Source organism: Heloderma suspectum, chromosome 5 (assembly GCF_057233095.1).
Source record: "Heloderma suspectum isolate Gila_16-S chromosome 5, 16-S_ref, whole genome shotgun sequence".
Lineage (NCBI taxonomy): Eukaryota > Metazoa > Chordata > Lepidosauria > Squamata > Helodermatidae > Heloderma > Heloderma suspectum.
The window spans coordinates 163,766,652-163,786,017 of NC_139462.1; the positions used below are offsets into that span (position 1 = coordinate 163,766,652).

At 45.6% G+C, this 19,366-nt stretch overlaps 1 protein-coding gene across 1 annotated transcript in view; it reads right to left on the reverse strand.

The window, feature by feature from the left end:
• Positions 1-19,366, reverse strand: part of LOC146344769 (prostatic acid phosphatase-like) — a 34,299-nt gene that overhangs the window by 7,982 nt on the left and 6,951 nt on the right. The window contains exons 3-7 of the mRNA XM_084860422.1: positions 17,642-17,728; positions 17,034-17,186; positions 9,435-9,533; positions 6,718-6,822; positions 2,227-2,359 (exon numbers count right to left, since the gene is read on the reverse strand). Coding sequence (XP_084716548.1) covers positions 2,227-2,359; positions 6,718-6,822; positions 9,435-9,533; positions 17,034-17,186; positions 17,642-17,728 — 577 coding nt within the window. The remainder of the gene's footprint in view (positions 1-2,226; positions 2,360-6,717; positions 6,823-9,434; positions 9,534-17,033; positions 17,187-17,641; positions 17,729-19,366) is intronic.

Consider the following 19,366-nt stretch of genomic DNA (forward strand, 5'->3'; position numbering starts at 1 on the left):
CCCCCTCTTTAATGAGCTTCCACCGCGCATTAAAAATGTGGTTATTCAGGCAGGCATTTGGGGTGGGTTAGAGTATTTTTAGAAATATGATGTTTTTACTGTAGAATTTTATTGTTTTAATCTGTTCTATTATACACTCTGTACATCACCCAGAGTGGCTGGGTGACCAGCCAGATGGGTGATTAATACATTTAATAAATAAATAAATAAATAAATAAGCATAAATAATTAACTTTCTAAGAAAATCGTAAGTCCTATTGATATCAATGGAAGAAATTTAGGGTACAATCCTATACTTCAGTTACACCAGCTGAGGAGATATAGGTTAGGGTGGAAACCCCTCTCTGCTGTGTGGAACTCAAGATATGCCATCACCATGTAGTACAACTAGGGATGTTAGAGAATTCCACCATGGATCCCAGGGGTGCTGAATTCCAGTGAATTTGGCCCCCCAGAATCCATGGGGAACAGAGCCCCCTGCCCCCCCACCCCGTGAAAGCCCCACGAAACGGAGCCTACCTGGCTGCAGCTCCGGCGGCGTCAGTGGCTCTGGCCGCTGCTGGGCTGCTGCGGCCGCAAATGACAGCTGTCGTAGCATCCCTACGCCGGCCCATGATAGCTTACGTATATATTTATGTAGCCTATCATGGGCTTGCGTAGGAATGCAAATGGCGTCCCCTACACAGGACACCATTTGCGTCCGCAGCAGCCCAGCAGCGGCTGGAGGCCCCGGTGCGGGTTGGCCCGGCTGGCAGCTCTGTGGCCTGGCTGCGGAGCGGAGCCAGCCAGGCACGATTCCGGGGGGGAGGAACGGATCCCCTTGCCCCCCATCGAGGATTCCGGGGGGAGGAATGGATCGCCTCCCCCCACCTGCGGAACCCGGCGGAGCCAGGTAAGCGGGGTTTCGTACACCCCTAAGTACAACTGTGCAAAGACACCAGTGCAATGCTTCACCAGTGTATCTGTTATGCTGGTACAACTCCACAGGCATAGCAGAGAAAATAGGGCAGAAATGTGGACAGGGGAGGGGAGGAGCAGACTTATGATAGATCCTTAAATCCCTGAAAACAACCCTTAAAACTGTGGAACTTTACATTGATCACAGAGCTTGTGTAAGGAAAATCCCTCTGGTTCAACTCAATGGAGAGGAAAACAAAGCAGGAAAATCCCTGCCTCTTCCGCCTCCTGTCCCAGCCACATTGCCATGGTGGAGGACAGGATACGGTGCAAATCAGCGCCCAGTACAGCGTGCTACCACCAGTCTGTAAAGCCCACACAGAGACCATAGTTCAGATAATAAGTTGTGTGTCCACATCTGTGTGTGACCTCATGTCACACACACTTGGAGCTAACAAGGGGGAACTCAGCGATGAGGAGTAGAGGAGAAAAGGGCCCTTGCACACAAAGGCAGCAATCTGCCTGGCTCCAGAATGTGCAGAGGAACTTGGGCATGTTGCTAGCAACCCTAGGAGGAACTTCGCCTTGGGACACCAGACACACGCACCCGGCAGCAACACCCCTCCACTGCCACGCCTTGGGATGCCAGGACAGAGCAACCCTCACAGGCAAGCGGGGGAAGGGGGCAATCACTCTATGCGAGATAACTCCTGCAGTCAAGATCACACTGCAGATCTAGCCATTTGGTCCATCGCATTCGGTATTCCGCTCTCTGGATAAAACGGAAACCAGACCCCTATGGCTGTAGCCTCTTTGCCAGTTTGCCCATTTCCATGAGGTATTTGGAACCCTGTTGGCACTCTGGAACCTCTTAGAAAACGGATCCGTTGACCTCGAGAACTGGGAATGAGCTATAAAAGTGACATTGACTACAATAAAACAGCAGAACCAAAATAGCCTCAAAATCGAAAGATGTGTTCCCTTAATTCACAGCGCTGCTAATTAAATCACAGCACTGATTAAAATTGGCCTGCACTGATTAATCAGCTAAAGCATCTGTAATTAATGTATCAATTCAAGCACTTAGAAGATGCAGCCTAATACTTTCTGGTGTTATTTCGGCTAGAGTACATTGTACAAAAAGAGATGCCAGTCAACGTAATGCAGCCTTCCCCAAACGTGCTCTCTAAACATTTTAAACTGCAGCTCCCATCATCCCTGACCATTGACCATGCTGGCTGGGGTTGATGGGGATATAATCCAAAGCATCTGGAAGGCACCAGGTTGGGGAAGGCGATCATAATGCTTTAGTGATAACGTTTTGGTTACCTCCTTGCAGTCGTGCCTTCTCTTCTCTTTTGTAAATGCCAAATAGTGATGATAAAGATAACACGGTTAGCTCTGACAGCTTGGTCATTGTATCTTCAGTAGCCCATTCAGGGAGGCTGTAATTGTGAACAGACTACAATAAAAAGAAACACATTTTTATTATCTTGAGACCTTTTCAGCTCCTCTTCCTCTTGTCACATTTGGTTATCTGGATGGGGTTTTGGGGGCAATGGAGGCAGTGGAAACTCATTTTTATTATTTATTAGCACATTATGAGTTTTAATCAGTCCTGGATGTGTCTTTAGTTATGACTGACAGTTCAAAATTATTTTTAGCTATATGTTCTTGGTGTATATTGTCTGTGTGCTTTTATATGTAAATGCTTTTTAAACTTTTTATATTGTATTTAATGTTTTAACTTCTGTAAACCACCCAGAGAGCTTCGGCTATGGTTTGTTATAGAAATGTAATTAATAATAACAACAATAACAATCATCATCATCGTGAGACCTTTTCAGCTCCACATTAGCTTGCTAGGTTTGGTTATTTGGGATTTCTTTGTGAGGGCATGGGGAGGGCATGTATTTTCACTGAAGAAACAAAAGCATCACAGCAATCTTCAGCAACTATTCAAGGCGTATGTCAGTGTGTCCAACTCTATTGGTGGTAAGCCGAGAAGGGGGCTCTGAAGATGGGTAGTCCATATCTGCATCTAGTAAATCCAGTGATAGCTCTATCTTGAACCTGAGCTTCTCTTTTGTCTGGGCAACAGATCTAGAGAACCCTGATTACTTTCTGGACCTTTAATGTCCTTCAGTGCTTTTTCATCTGACCAATTTCCTACTCGCCTTGGTTGACTACCCTACATCTAGTTCTTGCTTGCCTAATATCCTCCTCTGCTACTTCTTCACCCATGGCCTATGTATGGTCTTACCTCTGGCCTACCCCCCCCCCCCCGGGTGGCCATGTGTCCTCTTTCACTCTATTTGAAGGTCTGCCAAAGGACTGACCTCTGTTTTGAGTGGCTGTCCAGTCCAAGTCCAATTTAAAGGTTGAAAAAAAAATCAAAAGGAAGAGCTCAGCCTTGAATCAACAGTTAGCACCTGGACAGTAGATAGAACTGGAGGCACACAGGTCACCTGGTCACATTCTTCCACACTCTAGTGAGATGGCCTGTATTTCTATGAAAGTATTACAATTTCTAAATTTCAATCTATACATATACATTAGCATTTGCAAATTTTATGCTATCCAGTCTCCACTTTTCTCCTCTTTTTTGTGATGCATTTCCTATTTGGGGCAATTCATAAGTGGCCACCCTACAACCAGGTCTTCTCTCCAATCCTTTAGATTTGCTTTCGGGCTCTGGCAGAATCCCAGCAGCCCCCCTAAGTAGAACATCCTAGTACAGACTCTACCTTGCTCCCTTACACAAAAAATCAGGGCTCAAAACCGACAAAAAATGCCACAAGTTGCATTGTTGATATATTTCCCGTTCTTCAAATACAAGTAGCAAAACTCTCTGGTGACTCTCTGGTCTCTGGTGACTTTCACAGTGAGGCCTAGAAGCTTGCAGGCAGAGGGATGTGGAGCAGGGGTGGCTCCAGTCAGAGGGCTCTCCGGGAGCTGCCCTGTCGTGCCCCCCCATTCCCCTTTGCCTGTCCCTTTGGGGGAAAAAAAAAAACCTCCTTGCCAAGCCGCCACTGGCTTCTCTGCAGTGGCAGGCTGCTGCTTCTGCACTGCCACGCTGGAGTTCCTGGCAACATAGCAGCTTCAAATTCCCAACTGAGCATGTGCAAGAGTTCGCACATGCTCAGAGTGTTCCTGCTGCTCCACAGCCTTTCCCTAGCCCGGAAAGGTGCTGGAGTCTGCCTGACACTCAATGCCAGGCGGTGCTAACTCCCCTAATTAAGAGTGGAAGTGGCACAAAAAATAGGGGCTGCTCGGGCTGTTAGCCTGAGCTGGCCAATTACAGAGGACCCCTCCCCTCCACAAGGGAGGGGCCGTTTTGAGCAATGTGGGGCGTCACACTGAGGGACAAGGCTGGCTGACTGACTGGCCAGCTGAACCAAGCCCGCCTAGAAATGGAATAAGTGGGCTCTGCTGGCTGGCTGGCCAGTCAGTGGCCAATCAGAGCCACTTTTGAGAGAGAGAGAGAGAGAGAGAGAGAGCACCAGCCAGCCAGCCAGCCTGTTCTTCATTTAAGAATCCTTCCTTTCTTAGTTTTGGGTGTCTGGAGAAATTCATAGGTGGTGCTGGGGTAAATGCAACAATTTTTTTGTGCCTATCTTGTCCCCATCCTCCCCGCCCTATGACTGGATAAAGCAAGTGGTGTCGAAAAATAATTTTAGCCTGTGTCTGAAGCCTTTTTCCCAAGAAATTTTTCCTGTGGGTGTCAAGCCTCCCCGTCCCACTCAGTTCTGCAAAGCTTTTGTGTAGAAAGGCAGAAAAGCACATGAACTAAACTTAAAACAAGAACAACAACCTGCTTTGTGTTAGCTCTGCTGTGATTATATAACCGAAACGTAGCACTGACTTTGCTTGCCTGATGCCTCAGTTATCTTGTCTGTGAAATGGGTGTATTGTTTTCCCCCTTCCCGCTTTGCTTGAAATCTTGGAGAAACGGGCTTTTCTACAAATGGTGTTCTCTGCATCTTACATAGACTTGAGAAACAGGTGTGTGTAAGAAAGAGAGAAAGAGACAGAAATGTTTTTTTCTCCCTGCCTCCCCCCTTGCTTCCTGTCTTTGTTAAGTGACCTCTGCCAGGAATTGCTTTCTCTGCATTGCCATTCTGTATAAATTGGGGTGGTGGTGGTGGTTTGAAGTACTTTTAAATTTGGCCCTGTTTTTTTCCTCCATTATCCTTGCCTTAATTAATGAATTGAGAACCTATGCCTAGCATGAATTTTGTGGTGCTGTGCAGTGCTTTTCAGACTGGGGTGTTTTTTTTTACCCTTCCCTTTTTTTGGTGGTGCAAAGTCATGCCTTAGAAAATCTGGCTAAATTCCTCCTGTTTTCTGTGTGCTGGGCAAAATTATTGTTTTAAACCCTGTGATCATGTAATGCAAACTGAGCATTGACTTCAGGTGCCCGCGGCCTCAGTTTTCCTCTGTGTGAAATGGGTCGCCCCCACCCTACTTCCAGTCATTGATATTTCTGGCTTGCATGGGAGAAGGTATGTGTAGCAATATAGGTGTACTTGGCTCTACTTGCAGTGACCTCCTTGGATCCGCCTCTGGTGACCCCCTTTCCGCTCACTAGCCTCCGCTGATCTGCAGGCATAATGTTCCCACAGCAGATGACCAGAGGGGGTACAGAAGCTTCCAAGCCCAGCAGGATCAGGTGGTCTGAGGCACCAATAAGGCCCTATCTGGCCTTATATAACAGCTGGTCTTGACCTAGTTCCTCAGTCTGAGCAGCATGTCATTCAGTTCATATTAAGCTACTACAGATTGGAGCTGCTGACATAAGGGTTCATCACACGAGGCTGAAATCCCACATCCATACTGGAGCTGTCTGAGTCCAGATTCTTTGCAGGATTAAGATCAGCTCTGTTACGTGGGCAGACACCTGCTTTGAACTGAGGGCTTTCTTTCTCAGCAAGTTCTGTACATTTCATTTGTTAGCCACTAGATGGTGCTGTGATTATAGCACAACACTGTCATTACACACAGCTGATATATTGGATTAATGTCCCTTATCGTGTTATCTCCAATCTTTTAAAAAAGCAGGATAAAGGTCATAAACCACAGGAAGGGCCCTGGAGGTTGATGATGTTGTGTAAAGGACCTGCAAACTTCCACGAGCAACCAATTTTGATCGCACAATATAAGCTCCATGTGGAGAAGCTTGTAGTGTGAAGGCATGGTTAGTTATGAGAATGTGCCCGTAGGATCCTCAGGTTCATTATGCATTTTGTCTTTTCCCTCCCTTTTCTTCCTCCCCTTGGATACTGTGATTAGTGATCTCAGGATCTGGTTTAACAGCAAGCCATGCTGTGCCATTTCATCTGAATAGGCAAACTATGGTTTGCGCTTTCCTGCAAAACAGGATTTCAAACCAGGGTTTGCCATAAGCCCAGGAAGTGAAGTTATGAACCACTGCATGAGAGGAGATGTAGAAGTGTGTGGGCCAAGATGTGTCTCATAATGCTAAAACATAGCTTGGTGTTAGGCTGGAACAGCCCCACTGTCTGGTGACTCTATCTGGAAGCCATATTTAACCTCCAACCTGCATCCTGGTTACCAGTTATGGCAGTTAAGCCAAAGAATTGCCAAAATATCCCCTTGACCATCTTTTCTCTAAACCAAATCAAACTCATCCTCTTATACATAGTAAAAATTTTCCATACTTTTTTCTTTAACATTTTTGCTTGAAAGGGACCCCCCCCCCCCAACATTTTAGCGGCCATTAAATCAATGTTCTATTGAGAGGGACAACTCAAGTAAACTTTTATAAAAATGACGATTTAAAAATGTGAAGAGAACTACCTCACAGAATAAAGTATCTGCTACACGCCAGACTTGGAAATTGCCCATATTTGTGAGAGTGCTACTGTCATGCCCTGTATAAAAAGCTATTTTTTGGAGAAATTCCTGAAAGAAAAAAAGGACAAAAAATGCAAATCAGTACACCAAGTTACATGCTCATACGGGTTGTGATCCTGCACACTGTGGAGTATGGAGAGGTCGAGGGAATGTTATCAGTTGCCACTTAGTTTTCATAGGCTGTAGTCCTGCATGCAGGTAGCTATTCAGATCACATTGACATCCATGGGGCTTAAAGCAGCCTAATCATGTCTTTAATCCAACACTGTGGCCTGGTTCAAATAGCCATTCTTTGGCTTGATAAGCCAAGATATAAATTAGCCCTTGTGTCCATGTATGCAGCCCTTTCCTTCCATATTCCTTGGCATGCTGCAGTTAACCCAGGGACCCTTCAGTTAATCATAATTTCCCATTATGTCAGAAGCTATTATGTCTGCCGGCAGATGGCTTTATTCAAGTGGGCCTTTGGTATATAAGTGAGTCAGTTGTCATTTTTACTCTGTTGTGTTTTTAATTGTCTTTTAATGTATTTGCTTATTATTTTTAATCTAGTTTTATTAGTGATTTTAAGCCACCTTGAGTGCCATTTTTGGTAGAAAGGCAGGGTACAAATCAAATAAATAAATAATAAACCCAGAAACTATGATTACAATGTTTGGAATGAGCCATGATTTGAAACCATCTTCAAAGCATGGTTTATGGCTTGTTCAAAATCTGGTCATGAGAGTTTCCCAGTTTGGACATAACAGGAAAATATGGTTAACTGAAGACTTCCTGGCTAATCGTAGTATGCTGAGAACAGAGATGGGAAAGGGGTGACACAAGGACAGAGTGTGCAGGCAAAAGGCTTGGATATATCTCAAGAGTATATCCTGGGTATATCCCTTTTTAAGCTGAGATATGATCTTCTGAACCAGGCCTGTATTTATCATTTGATGGCCATGGGCCTTTACATATAGAAATGTTCCACATATTAAGGGTGCGATCCTATGGCTGCTAGTCAGTGGCTAGACAGCCATAGGATAGGTCGGTTCCCGGGAAATGACCTTGGAGCCTGCGCTCCAAGGACAGTTCCCTGAGAACTGACCTCCACCCCCTCCCGCGCTGCCTCATAGCCAGTGCAGATCGGCCCCGCACTCTGCACTCGTAAGAGCAGCGTGGAGCAGTGAAAACAGGGTGTTTGTGGGGGCGGGCAGGGGCACAGAGGGCGGTAGTGCCTTTCCGACGCTTCCTATGTGACATCTGGCATCCACCCCCCCCACTCCTACTTCCCGTGGCTAGACAGCCGAAATGGCTGTCTAGCTGTGAATGCCGGGCGGCTGAAGCGCGGAGGGGAAGATCCCCTCCGCGCTGCTCCTGCCCTGCATTGGATAGGCAGTCACCTCCGAGTTCAGAGGCGGCCACCTATCCCGATAGGATTGCGCCCTTAGTTACTTAGGTTTAGAAACCATGATGGATAAGCCAGCGGGAATGCAGGAATTACATACTTCAGGTCAATATGGTCAAAATAGAAATTTTACTGATGCTTCACAACACACTCTCTCAAATAATCCCAGTTAAGGTAGCAAAGGATGAGAAAGAATATTTAAAAGGTTTAAATATGCTCTATCTGTCTATCTATCTATCATCTATCTATCTATCTATCTATCTATCTATCTATCTATCTATCTATCTAATCTATCAGATTTGTATACTGCCCAACTGGCAAAAGCTTTCAGGGTAGTTTACAATCTTAAAACAACCTACACTCATTTACAACTTAGAACCTGCCAAGCACAATACTCTCTAACAGCCATCTTTAGTTGCCACATTCACAAGCTTTGCAGGCCTTGTTTACAACTACAGGTGAAAATTGCCCCATGATCTTGCCCTTCTTTGGTTATCCAAATGTCTGGAGTTGGATAAATGGGTTTCTGCTTTAGCTGAGTTGGAGGTGAAGTACATCAAGGCCAGGACATTATCTTTTTCAAAAATCCCATTTTCATGCATGATGGTATAATAGGACACAAGTTCATAATGGTGCATTTTTGGCTTACATAAGTAGGTTTCTATTTCCTGTGAGGCATTTTTATACAGAGATACTTAAAACTGTCTCTCTTTTTTTTTTTTTTTGAGGTTTTGTGCTCTCAATCATTTGATCAGATTAACCAAACTGAGAAAACCAGCTTTGTTTTGCACAGTAAAATAGACAAATTGTTCTATGCACATCATTCCTTTTCTAGGTACGTTACTTGTTGTTTTCTTTTCCTAGTGCAAATCCACTGTATAAATCAGTCTTCATATGCCAATATTTTTCTGACATGCAATGCCATTATTTATCAGAGCACTTTGAGCTATTATTATTCCATCTAATTGTGCTATATATCTGTCTGTAGTGCAGAAATAATGTCCCTACATAATATCATATTCTTGTAGTGTTGACCTGTTCTTGGTCTCCATCTGAAGAATGTATTTCATACAGCCCAATCTAATGCATGAGGCAGCTGTCTCATTCTGCCTAATGATAGGGCCGGTTCTGATAGACTATCCTGCACTGTGACATTCTTTTTGAATGTAAATATGTCAGCATGGTAATATCTTAAGACAGAAACAGCCATTTCAGGAATTATAAATTATTGTTTTTTTCTGTCTCACCACTACCGTTGCCCATTTTTTATTACCTTGTACGGTTGAATTTTGGCCTGAAATCCTCTTGATGTCATCGTTTCTCTCAAGAGTTCCTTATACCGTGGACAGTCAAAAATGGGAAAACGTAATTTCTGAAACAAAAAGAATAAGAGTGATTGTAACAGGCTGATGTCTCTCTCCACGCTTCACAGTTGCGGCGTTTATGTAACAATTATCTCAAGGGTTGATATTGTTCACAGTGATGCTGTATATCCTTTATACTAGTATAGTAATCTGTAGGGGCCGATGCATTCCTTTGGAGTCTCCTGATTCAATGACCTTGCTGATCTTAAGTAGGCTTGGGTCTGGACAATGCTAGGATGGGAGACCTCTTGGGAACCCTACATATGGCACCTTGTGGTGGGCGAAAGGCAGGATATAATGCTGCAGTCCTATACCCTGAGTTGAATGTAGGCATGGCGGAGAATTTTGCCACGGATCTTGGTGAGGCCGAATGCCAGCACATTCGGCCCTGCGAAATCCGTGGCGAAATGGATCCCCCTGCCCCTCCACCCTGAGAAGGCCCCGTGAAACAGAGCCTATCTGGCTGCGGCTGCGGCTCTGGCGGTGGCGGCTCCGCCTGCTGCTGCCGCAAATGGCGGCCATCATAGTGGCCGCCATTTGCGTCCCTACGCTGGCCCCGTGATAGGCTATGTATATATTTACGTAGCCTATCACGGCTAAAACAGGAACGCAAATGGTGTAGGGGACACCATTTGTGTCCCTGCTTTAGCATAAATATTTACATAGCCTATCACGGGCTACCATAGGGAAGCAAATGGCGTCCCCTACTCAGGACGCCATTTGCGTCTGCACCAGCCCGGCAGAGGCTGGAGGCCCCGCTGTGGGTTGGCCCGGCCGCGGAGCAGAGCTGGCCAGGCAGGATTCCGGGGGGGAGGAACGGATCGCCTCCCCCCCCCGTCGAGGATTCCAGGGGGAGGAACGGATCGCCTCCCCCCACCTGCAGAGCCCGGCGGAGCCAGGTAAGTGGGGTTTCGTACACCCCTAGTTGAATGTGAACCTGAATGAAATTTGCAGTCCAAAATCTATTCCGTACATTTCCAAGTTTGCAATACATTTTGCCTCCCATCTCAAAAAAGTGTTCAGCAGCATGCGCACATTTGAAAAATGTGCAAGGAAAAATGTAGTCAATGGGTACATGTGTACGAAAATTTGTACATTTGAAAAATGCACACAAAAGTACAAATGCAATTTTGTGCAGAAATAATAAAAAACCTTTGTACAGAACCGGGACAGAAGAGCCTAGCAGTGGAAAACTGAGAACGTGAACAAAACAGAGCTTGATGGATTCATGTATCTCTACTGGATTCCGAGTAGGCATGAATAAGATGGTACTATGTGTCTGGTGGTGAAAAGAAAATCCGATGCGGCAAAGGACAATATTGTTTAGGAACCTGGAATGTAAGATCAATGAATCAAGGTAAGCTGGAGGTGGTCAAACATGAGATGGCAAGATTGAACATCGACATCTTGGGAATCAGTGAACTCAAATGGACAGGCATGGGTGAATTTAATTCAGGTGACCATCATATCTACTACTGTAAGAATCCCTTAGAAGAAATGAAGTAGCACTCACAGTCAACAAAAGGGTGGGAAAAGCAGTACTGGGGTACAATCTCAAAAATGATAGAATGATCTCAGTACGAATCCAAGGCAAACCATTCAACATCACAGTAATTCAAGTCTATGTCCCAACCACTGATGCCAAAGAAGCTGAGGTTGATCGGTTCTATGAAGACCTACAACACCTTGTAGAACTAACACCAAAAAAAGATGTCCTCTTCATCATAGGGGATTGAAATGCTAAAGTAGGAAGTCAAGAAATCACCGGGATAACAGGCAAGCATGGCCTTGGTGTACAAAATGAAGCAGGACAAAGGCTAATAGAGTTTTACTTTTGCCAAGAGAACACGCTGATCATAGCAAACACTCTTTTCCAACAGCACAGGAGGCAACTCTACCCATGGACATCACCAGATGGTAGGGATGGACGAAAGGGACTTACCTTGTCCCACAGCTTGCTTCGCGGTGGGGGGGAGGCGCTTCAGTTCTCCCCCTGAAGTTCAGGCGAGGGGGGGGAGGCGCCCCATCCCTCGCCGCCGAAATTCAGGCCGGGGAGGAGCGCCCCGTCTACCTGGCCGTGAAAAAAAAAAGTAAAGTAAAAAAAAAAACCCACACACCCGTGATAGGCTACGTAACGATTTACGTAGCCTATCACGGCTAGATTTCCAAAGTCAGCCGTGTTAAGCTATGTAAATCGTCACGTAGCCTATCACAGGTGACTTTGGAAAAAAAAAAAGCGCGTACGCAAATGGCGAAAATAAGGGAATGCTATTTGCGTTGCCCTTATTTTCGCTGTAGTCTACGTAAATCTTTACGTAGACTAGACGTGCCAAACTAAGGAACGCAAATGGCGGGGCCCCATGGGCACCGCCATTTGCGTACGCGCTTTTTTTTTTTCCAAAGTCACCCGTGATAGGCTACGTGACGATTTACGTAGCCTATCACGTCTGACTTTGGAAATCTAGCCATGATAGGCTACGTAAATCGTTACGTAGCCTATCACGGGTGTGTGTGTGTGTGTTTTTTACTTTCCTTTTTTATTTTGCAATGGCAAAATAAAACCGGCCACGGTCAGAAGACCGGCCACCGCCACCGCCCCCACCGAAACACCGCCGAAACGCCGCCGGGACCCGCCGCCGAGAGGGACATTCGCACGAGGTAAGTCCCATCCCGGGGGGGGGGGCGGGGGGCTGGCGGAGAATTTCACCACCAATTTCAGGGGGCCGAATGTGTTGGCATTTGGCCTCCCGGAGGTTTGTGGAGAAATTCTCCACCATCTCTACCAGATGGTCAATATTGAAATCAGATTGATTATGTACTTTGCAGCCAAAGATGGAGAAGCTCTATACAGTCAGTAAAAACAAGACCTGGAGCTGACTGTGGCTCAGATCATGAGCTGCTTCTTGCAAAATTTTGGCTTAAATTGAAGAATGTAGGGAAAACCACTAAACCATTCAGGTATGACCTCAATCATATCCCTCATGAATATACAGTGGAGGTGAGGAATAGATTTAAGGGATTAGACCTGATAGACAGAGTGCCTGAGGAACTATGGACGGAGGTCCGTAACATTGTTCAGGAGGCAGCAACTCAATCCATCCCAAAGAAAAAGAAATGCAAGAAAGCAAAGTGGCTGTCTGATAAGGCTTTACAAGTAGCTGAGGAAAGAAGGGAAGTGAAAAGCAAGGGAGAAAGGGGAAGATATATCCAACTGAATGCAGAGTTCCAAGAATAGCAAGGAGAGACAAGAAGGCCTTCTTAAATGAACAGTGCAAAGAAATTGAGGAAAACAATAGAATGGGAAAGACTAGAGATCTCTTCAAGAAAATCGGAGATCTCAAGGGAACGTTTTGTGCAAAGACAGGCGTGATAAAGGACAAAGAAGGCAGGGACCTAACAGAAGCAGATGAGATTAAGAAGAGGTGGAAAGAATACACAGAAGAACTATACAGGAAAGATCTGAATGTCCCTGATAGCCATGATAGTGCGGTCACTGAACTTGAGCCGGACATCCTCGAGAGTGAAGTCAAGTGGGCCTTAGGAAGCATTAGTAACAACAAAGCTAGCGGAGATGACAGTATTCCAGCTGAGCTATTTAAAATCCTAAAAGATTATGCTGTTAAAGTGCTGCACTCAATACGCTAACAAATTTGGAACACTCAACAGTGGCCACAAGACTGGAAAAGGTCAGTTTACATTCCAATTCCAAAGAAGGGCAACGCCAAAGCGTGTTCAAACTACCGTACAATTGCGCTCATTTCACATGCCAGCAAGGTGATGCTCAAAATCCTACAAGCTAGGCTTCAGCAGTATGCGAACCAAGAACTACTGGAAGTACAAGCTGGGTTTCAAAGAGGCAGAGGAACTAGAGATCAAATTGCCAACATTCATGGAGAAAGCAAGAGAATTCCAGAAAAACATCTATTTCTGCTTCATTGACTACGCTAAAGCCTTTGATTGTGTGGATCACAGCAAACTCTGGCAAATTCTGAAAGAGATGGGGGTACCAGACCACCTTACCTGTCTCCTGAGAAACCTGTACGAGGGTCAAGAAGCAACAATAAGAACCGGACATGGAACAACCGATTGGTTCAAAATTGGGAAAGGAGTACATAAGGCTGCATATTGTCGCCCTGCTTATTTAACTTATATGCAGAGTACATCATGAGAAATGCCGGGTTGGAAGAATCACAAGTCAGAATTAAGATTGCTGGGAGAATTATCAACAACCTCAGATACGCAGACGATACCACCCTAATGGCAGAAAGTGAAGAGGATCTAAAGAGCCTCTTGTTGAGGGTGAAAGTGGAGAGTGCAAAAGCTGGTTTGAAACTCAACATTAAAAAAACGAAGATCATGGCATCTGGTCCCATCACTTCCTGGCATATAGAAGGGGAAGAAATGGAAACAGTGACAGATTTTATTTTCTTGGGCTCCAAGATCACTGCAGACGGTGACTGTAGCCATGAAATTAAAAGACGCTTGCTCCTTGGGAGGAAAGCTATGGCAAACCTAGACAGCATAGTAAGAAGCAGAGACATCACCTTGCCCACAAAGGTCCGCATAATCAAAGCTATGGTTTTCCCAGTAGTATGTATGGCTGTGAGAGCTGGACTATAAGGAAGGCTGAGTGCCGAAGAATTGATGCTTTTGAACTGTGGTGCTGGAGAAGACTCTTACGAGTCCCCTGGACTGCAAGGAGCTCAAATCAGTCCATCCTAAAGGAAATCAACCCTGAGTGCTCATTGGAAGGACAGATCCTGAAGCTGAAGCTCAAATATTTTGGCCACCTAATGCGAAGAGAAAACTCCCTGGAAAGACCCTGATGCTGGGAAAGATGGAAGGCAAAAGGGGAAGGGGACAGCAGAGGATGAGATGGCTAAATAGCATCACCGATGCAATGAATATGAACTTGAGCACGCTCCGGGAGAGAGCGGAGGACAGGAAGGCCTGGCGTGCTATGGTCCATGGGGTCACGAAGAGTCGGACATGACTTAACGACTGAACAACAACAACAATTAGTGTGCAATCCTATGCATGTTTAGACAGAAAACAGACATCCTCTTCTGGGCAAGGTGCTTGAGTGGTTGGTTGCAGGACAATTCCAGGCACTCTTGAATGAAACAGATTATCTAGAACCATTTAAATCAGGCTTCAGGCCTGGTTTTGTAATGGAAACTGCCTTGGTGGCCCTGTGGGATGACTTCTGCCAGGAGAGGACAGGGGGAGTGTGACCTTGTTGATTCTCCTGGACCTCTCAGCGGCTTTCGATAACATCAACCATGGTATCCTTCTGGATAAGTTGTCTGGGCTGGGAGTTGGAGGCACTGAGCTGCAGTGGTTCCGCTCCTACTTGGATAGCCGATTCCAGATGGTGGTGCTTAGAGATTATTGCTCTGTGCGATGGCAATTGTGCCATGGGGTCCACAGGGCTCTATGTTATCCCCCACGCTGTTCAACAGCTACATGAAACTGCTGGGGGAGGTTATCCAGAGGTGTGGGCTGAGGTGCCATCAATATGCGGATGACACCCAGCTCTACCTCTCTTCCTCATCAAATCCAGGTGAGGCAGTGGCTGTTCTGAATCAGGGCCTGGGCACGGTAATGGACTGGATGAGGGCCAATAAACTGAAACTCAGTCCGGACAAGATGGAGGTACTGTTAGTGGGTGGTTTGTCTGCCCAGATAGGTGATGTTCAGCCCGTTCTGGAGGGGGTTGTACTCTCCCTAAAGGATCAGGTTCGTAGTTTAGGGGTGCTCTTTGACCCAGAACTGTCACTTGAGGCACAGGTGGACTTGGTGGCACAGAGCACCTTTTATCAGCTTAGGCTCTTATACCAACTACGCCCTTATCTGGACAGAGATAGCCTGTGTGGTGTTACCCATGCTCTGATAACCTCTCGTCTGGATTACTCCAATGTGTTATATGTGGGGCGGCCTTTGAAAACGGTCTGGAAACTTCAACTAGTCCAAAATAGGGCAGCAAGATTGTTAACAGGGACTGGCCAACGAGATCACATTACGCCAGTACTTTTTCAGCTGCACTGGCTGCCAGTCCATTTCTGGGCCCAATTCAAAGTGCTGGTATTAACATTCAAAGCCCTTAACAGCCTGGGGCCAGGTTATCTGAAGGACCGCCTCCTCCCATATGTGCCTGCCCAGACCCTAAGATCATCCTCAGCAGTCCTTCTCCATGAGCCCTGCCAAAGGAAGTGAGGCGGGTGGCTACCAGGAAGAGGGCCGTCTCTGCTGTGGCACCCCAGCTGTGGAATGAGTTTCCTAGAGAGGTTTGCCTGGAACCTACGTTGTATTCCTTCCAGCATCAGGTGAAGTCCTTTTTATTCTCCCAAGCATTTTAACATTTTAGCTTCCCGGTCTTTTAGCTTTGGTGTTTTAAATCTGTATTTTAAATCTCTGCATTGCTGCTAGGTTTTATTCTGGTTGTATTGTTATATTGTGGTTTTAATGCTTTTATATTTTATATTGTTTTACCCTGCATTTTTTGGTTTTAATTTTTGTGAACCGCCCAGAAAGCTTCAGCTATTGGGCAGTATAGAAATAAATAAATAAATAAAATAGAAAAAAAGTCCTACAACTCCCAGCATTCCTCCAGCCAGCTGGGAGCTGCTGGGAGCTCTTCCACTCTTTTCTGCCCTGTACATAAGAAAGGCCTTTGCAGCTCAGAGACAGCTCAAAATATTTTGCTGCTTTAGGCAGAAAATTCAGTTGGTGCTCTCATTGTACTAAAAATATAATAGTAGTACCATACACTTTTTCGGTCCCTGTCTACCAGGGATAGTGCTGTGTGTGTGTGTCTATGGATGTATATGTATGCATGCGCACACACACGCACATATATATTCCTGGTACATCACTGTTTCTAGTGATCCTTTGGTGGTGGGGGGGTGGGGGGGGATATACATGGCAATGGTTCCTGAAGTGTTTGCTGGGTATATCTGGATTTTCATGTAATCGCTTTGGTCCGTCAGCAGCACATGAGGCAAGAAAAGCGGAGTATACACTACCTAAAAAGCCATTTTCACTGGACAATTTGCATGCCGTTTGGTGGTTCCCCGAGCCTGCTGCACGAGGCAAGTGATCTCACCCGACCTAATGGTAGGGCTGGCCCTTGCACAGCTGCAACAGAATGCCGCAACAAGACCAAAGGCTGGTTCCTTGCTATCTCAGCAGAGGGGAACAGGGATAGTTCACTTTGCCAGAACAAGGTCAGCTCATCCTCTTCCGTTGGCACAGGGAGCCCGGCTCCCATAACCTATGTTCTAATGTCGTTGCACAGCAGATGGTAGACAGGGCTATAAAAGAAAGAGCTAGAACGGAATGTTTGCTCCTGTCTACTGGGGAAGGCCTCTGGGGATCTTTTAAACCTCTCATTAAGGAAACGGTTTTTTTCTTTTCAATGGAAATGTGCACGCACTTGGTTGACAGAAGATTATGTTTCTGAAGAAGAGTGGAAGACAGACAGAATTGTTCATATTCCTGCTACTCACCGGATTGGCCGCCTTTGGTACAACATGGACTGGGATAGGTTGCCAAAGGAGTTCAGGATTCCAGATTTGATCACCCGTAGGGGGGAACAGACCAGCAAGATTTGCTTGGGCACTCATAATCGTTCGATCAATTTCTGTGCTCTGGATCAAAATCTAAAAAGAATAAAGGGCAAATGTGTCATGACCTAGGATCTGGACCTGGAAACCTCTTCATTACAAGGGGGAGAATGCTTGGGTCCATGAGGACCCCGAGTCTCTCTTTGCAGAAGTCTTTAAGGAATTGTCTGTAGAGATCTCTACCCAGGATGAGGAAGAAGAATCCTTAGGGGCTGTGTTTTGTCTGTTACCAACCCCTCCCTTCTAAATATTCTCAGACATCCCTCACTCCTTGCCAGAAGTTGCCTCAGTTCTTAGCACCCCATATCTGCCAACATGCGAATCCTGTAAGTGGCCATAGCTGTTTGAGGTGACATATCATTAGAAAATGGACTGCTTGTTCAATAGTGTTAAAGCACTCTCAGGTACGTGAATTCTCAGAACTGGATGTTATGAGCCATATCTCTAGCCACTGCTGGATAAATCTCTTTCTCTTGAGTGTCAGTACCCACCTCCTCTTGTTTGTATGCGGCACTCAGGAAGTTTGAGTACCTCTTCTTTATGTACTGTCCAAGCTCATACTGCTGCCGCATTCCAAGCTGTGGGAGCAACATGACAAGAATGACTTGGGCTAGAAACAGAAATCCCATCATACAGATTTTCTGGCCCTTGTGGAGAGCCACAGTACAATAGCAAAGCAATGTGATAAACATGGTCAGAGTCTAATGATGATCAGCTTTCCATGGACCACCATGTTGGATATTTTTAAGCAGTAACTGGAATGTAACTTGGAGGAACATGAAAACAAAATGACTTGGGACTTGAATAATTTTAAGACAACAATGAATTATCAACAGGCTAAATTTTAGCATGTTCACACTTTGCATTTCCTTGACCCTTCCAATCCCCCAACATCCATACACAGGAAATGTTGAAAAAATTGAATTAGGACAATCATTCGCATTTTTAAAACAAATTAGCAATTCATTCAGAATCCCACCCCAATTCATTTTCATTCTAAACAAAATTTTCATGAAAGTATTTAAAAAAAGATGTAATCCCCCCATACTGAACTAAAGGATTGGATCCAGAAGTCTGACAGAAGTAATTTTCCTGCCCCCTTCCCACAGCATCCTCTCCAGCCTCCATAAATTATTATACAGAGACTCAGGAGACTGTCCTGAATGGGGTGAGCTGTGGTGTGTGTGGGAGGAAGGGGGTATCTTGAAAGATCAGATGGAGGGACCTTCTGCAAATAGAGCCCTTCGTCTCACGGAAAGTCCCTTCCTCTTGCAGAAGGCAGATCCTGGATCCAATCCATGTGTGCAGATGAAACAGTTTATTAAAATGTCCACATCTGATTCCCATTGCATCATTTTGGTTCCCCCATTGCACAATTTGGGAGATTGTAAAGCAGAATTCTAGGTGCCTTGGGTTTCCAGACAGTTCAAGAGTAAGAGACTGAGTGGCTGCATTTGGATGTCAGTTTAAGCCATGGTGTCTTAATAAGCTACTCACAGTAGCTGATGTTTGAAATAGTCCACAATGCCCCATCCTACGACTGGGCTAATAAGCTACTGTGACTGTGAGTAGCTTATTCAGCTAATATGCCTAATCTGAGTCACCCCCACCCCCTGTCCTACTGCAGTCCTCCTGCCTGAGCAGTGGCCCTGTTTCACCCATTGACAACATCACAGAAGCCTGTTTTAACCTTCCACAATATCCCAATGAGAGGGGAGAGGTGTGGGGTGAAGTACAGGGGCTTAATTCAGCACTTCCGGCAACACCCCAGCAAGGGGATGGTGACTCTAAAGTGCTGGAAGTACACAGGATTGGGTCCAAACTTCATACATAGCCTCCCCTAGTTGGGAGGCAGCCGATGCACCACCAAAATCCTGTGTGATTACTCACAAAGGAGCGGAAATCCCATGTGCACCAAAAAGGGGGTGGTAGATAGAACAACTTGGAGGTTTGCAGGATCAGGGCCAGACGTCACACACAGCCTCTCCTAGTCTGGAAGAATGCGATGCACCATCAAAACCTTGCACAATTACCCCAGATGAGCAAAAATCCCAGATGCACCAAAAAGGAGGTGGCACAAATAAACACTTAGGGGTTTTCAGGATTGGGTCAAATCCCTCAATTGCACATTCCCCCCACCCACTTAGCCATTCCGGGCATAGAAACTTTTATTGTCCAAAATCAACAACAAAATGGAGTTGCACATTTCACCCCCA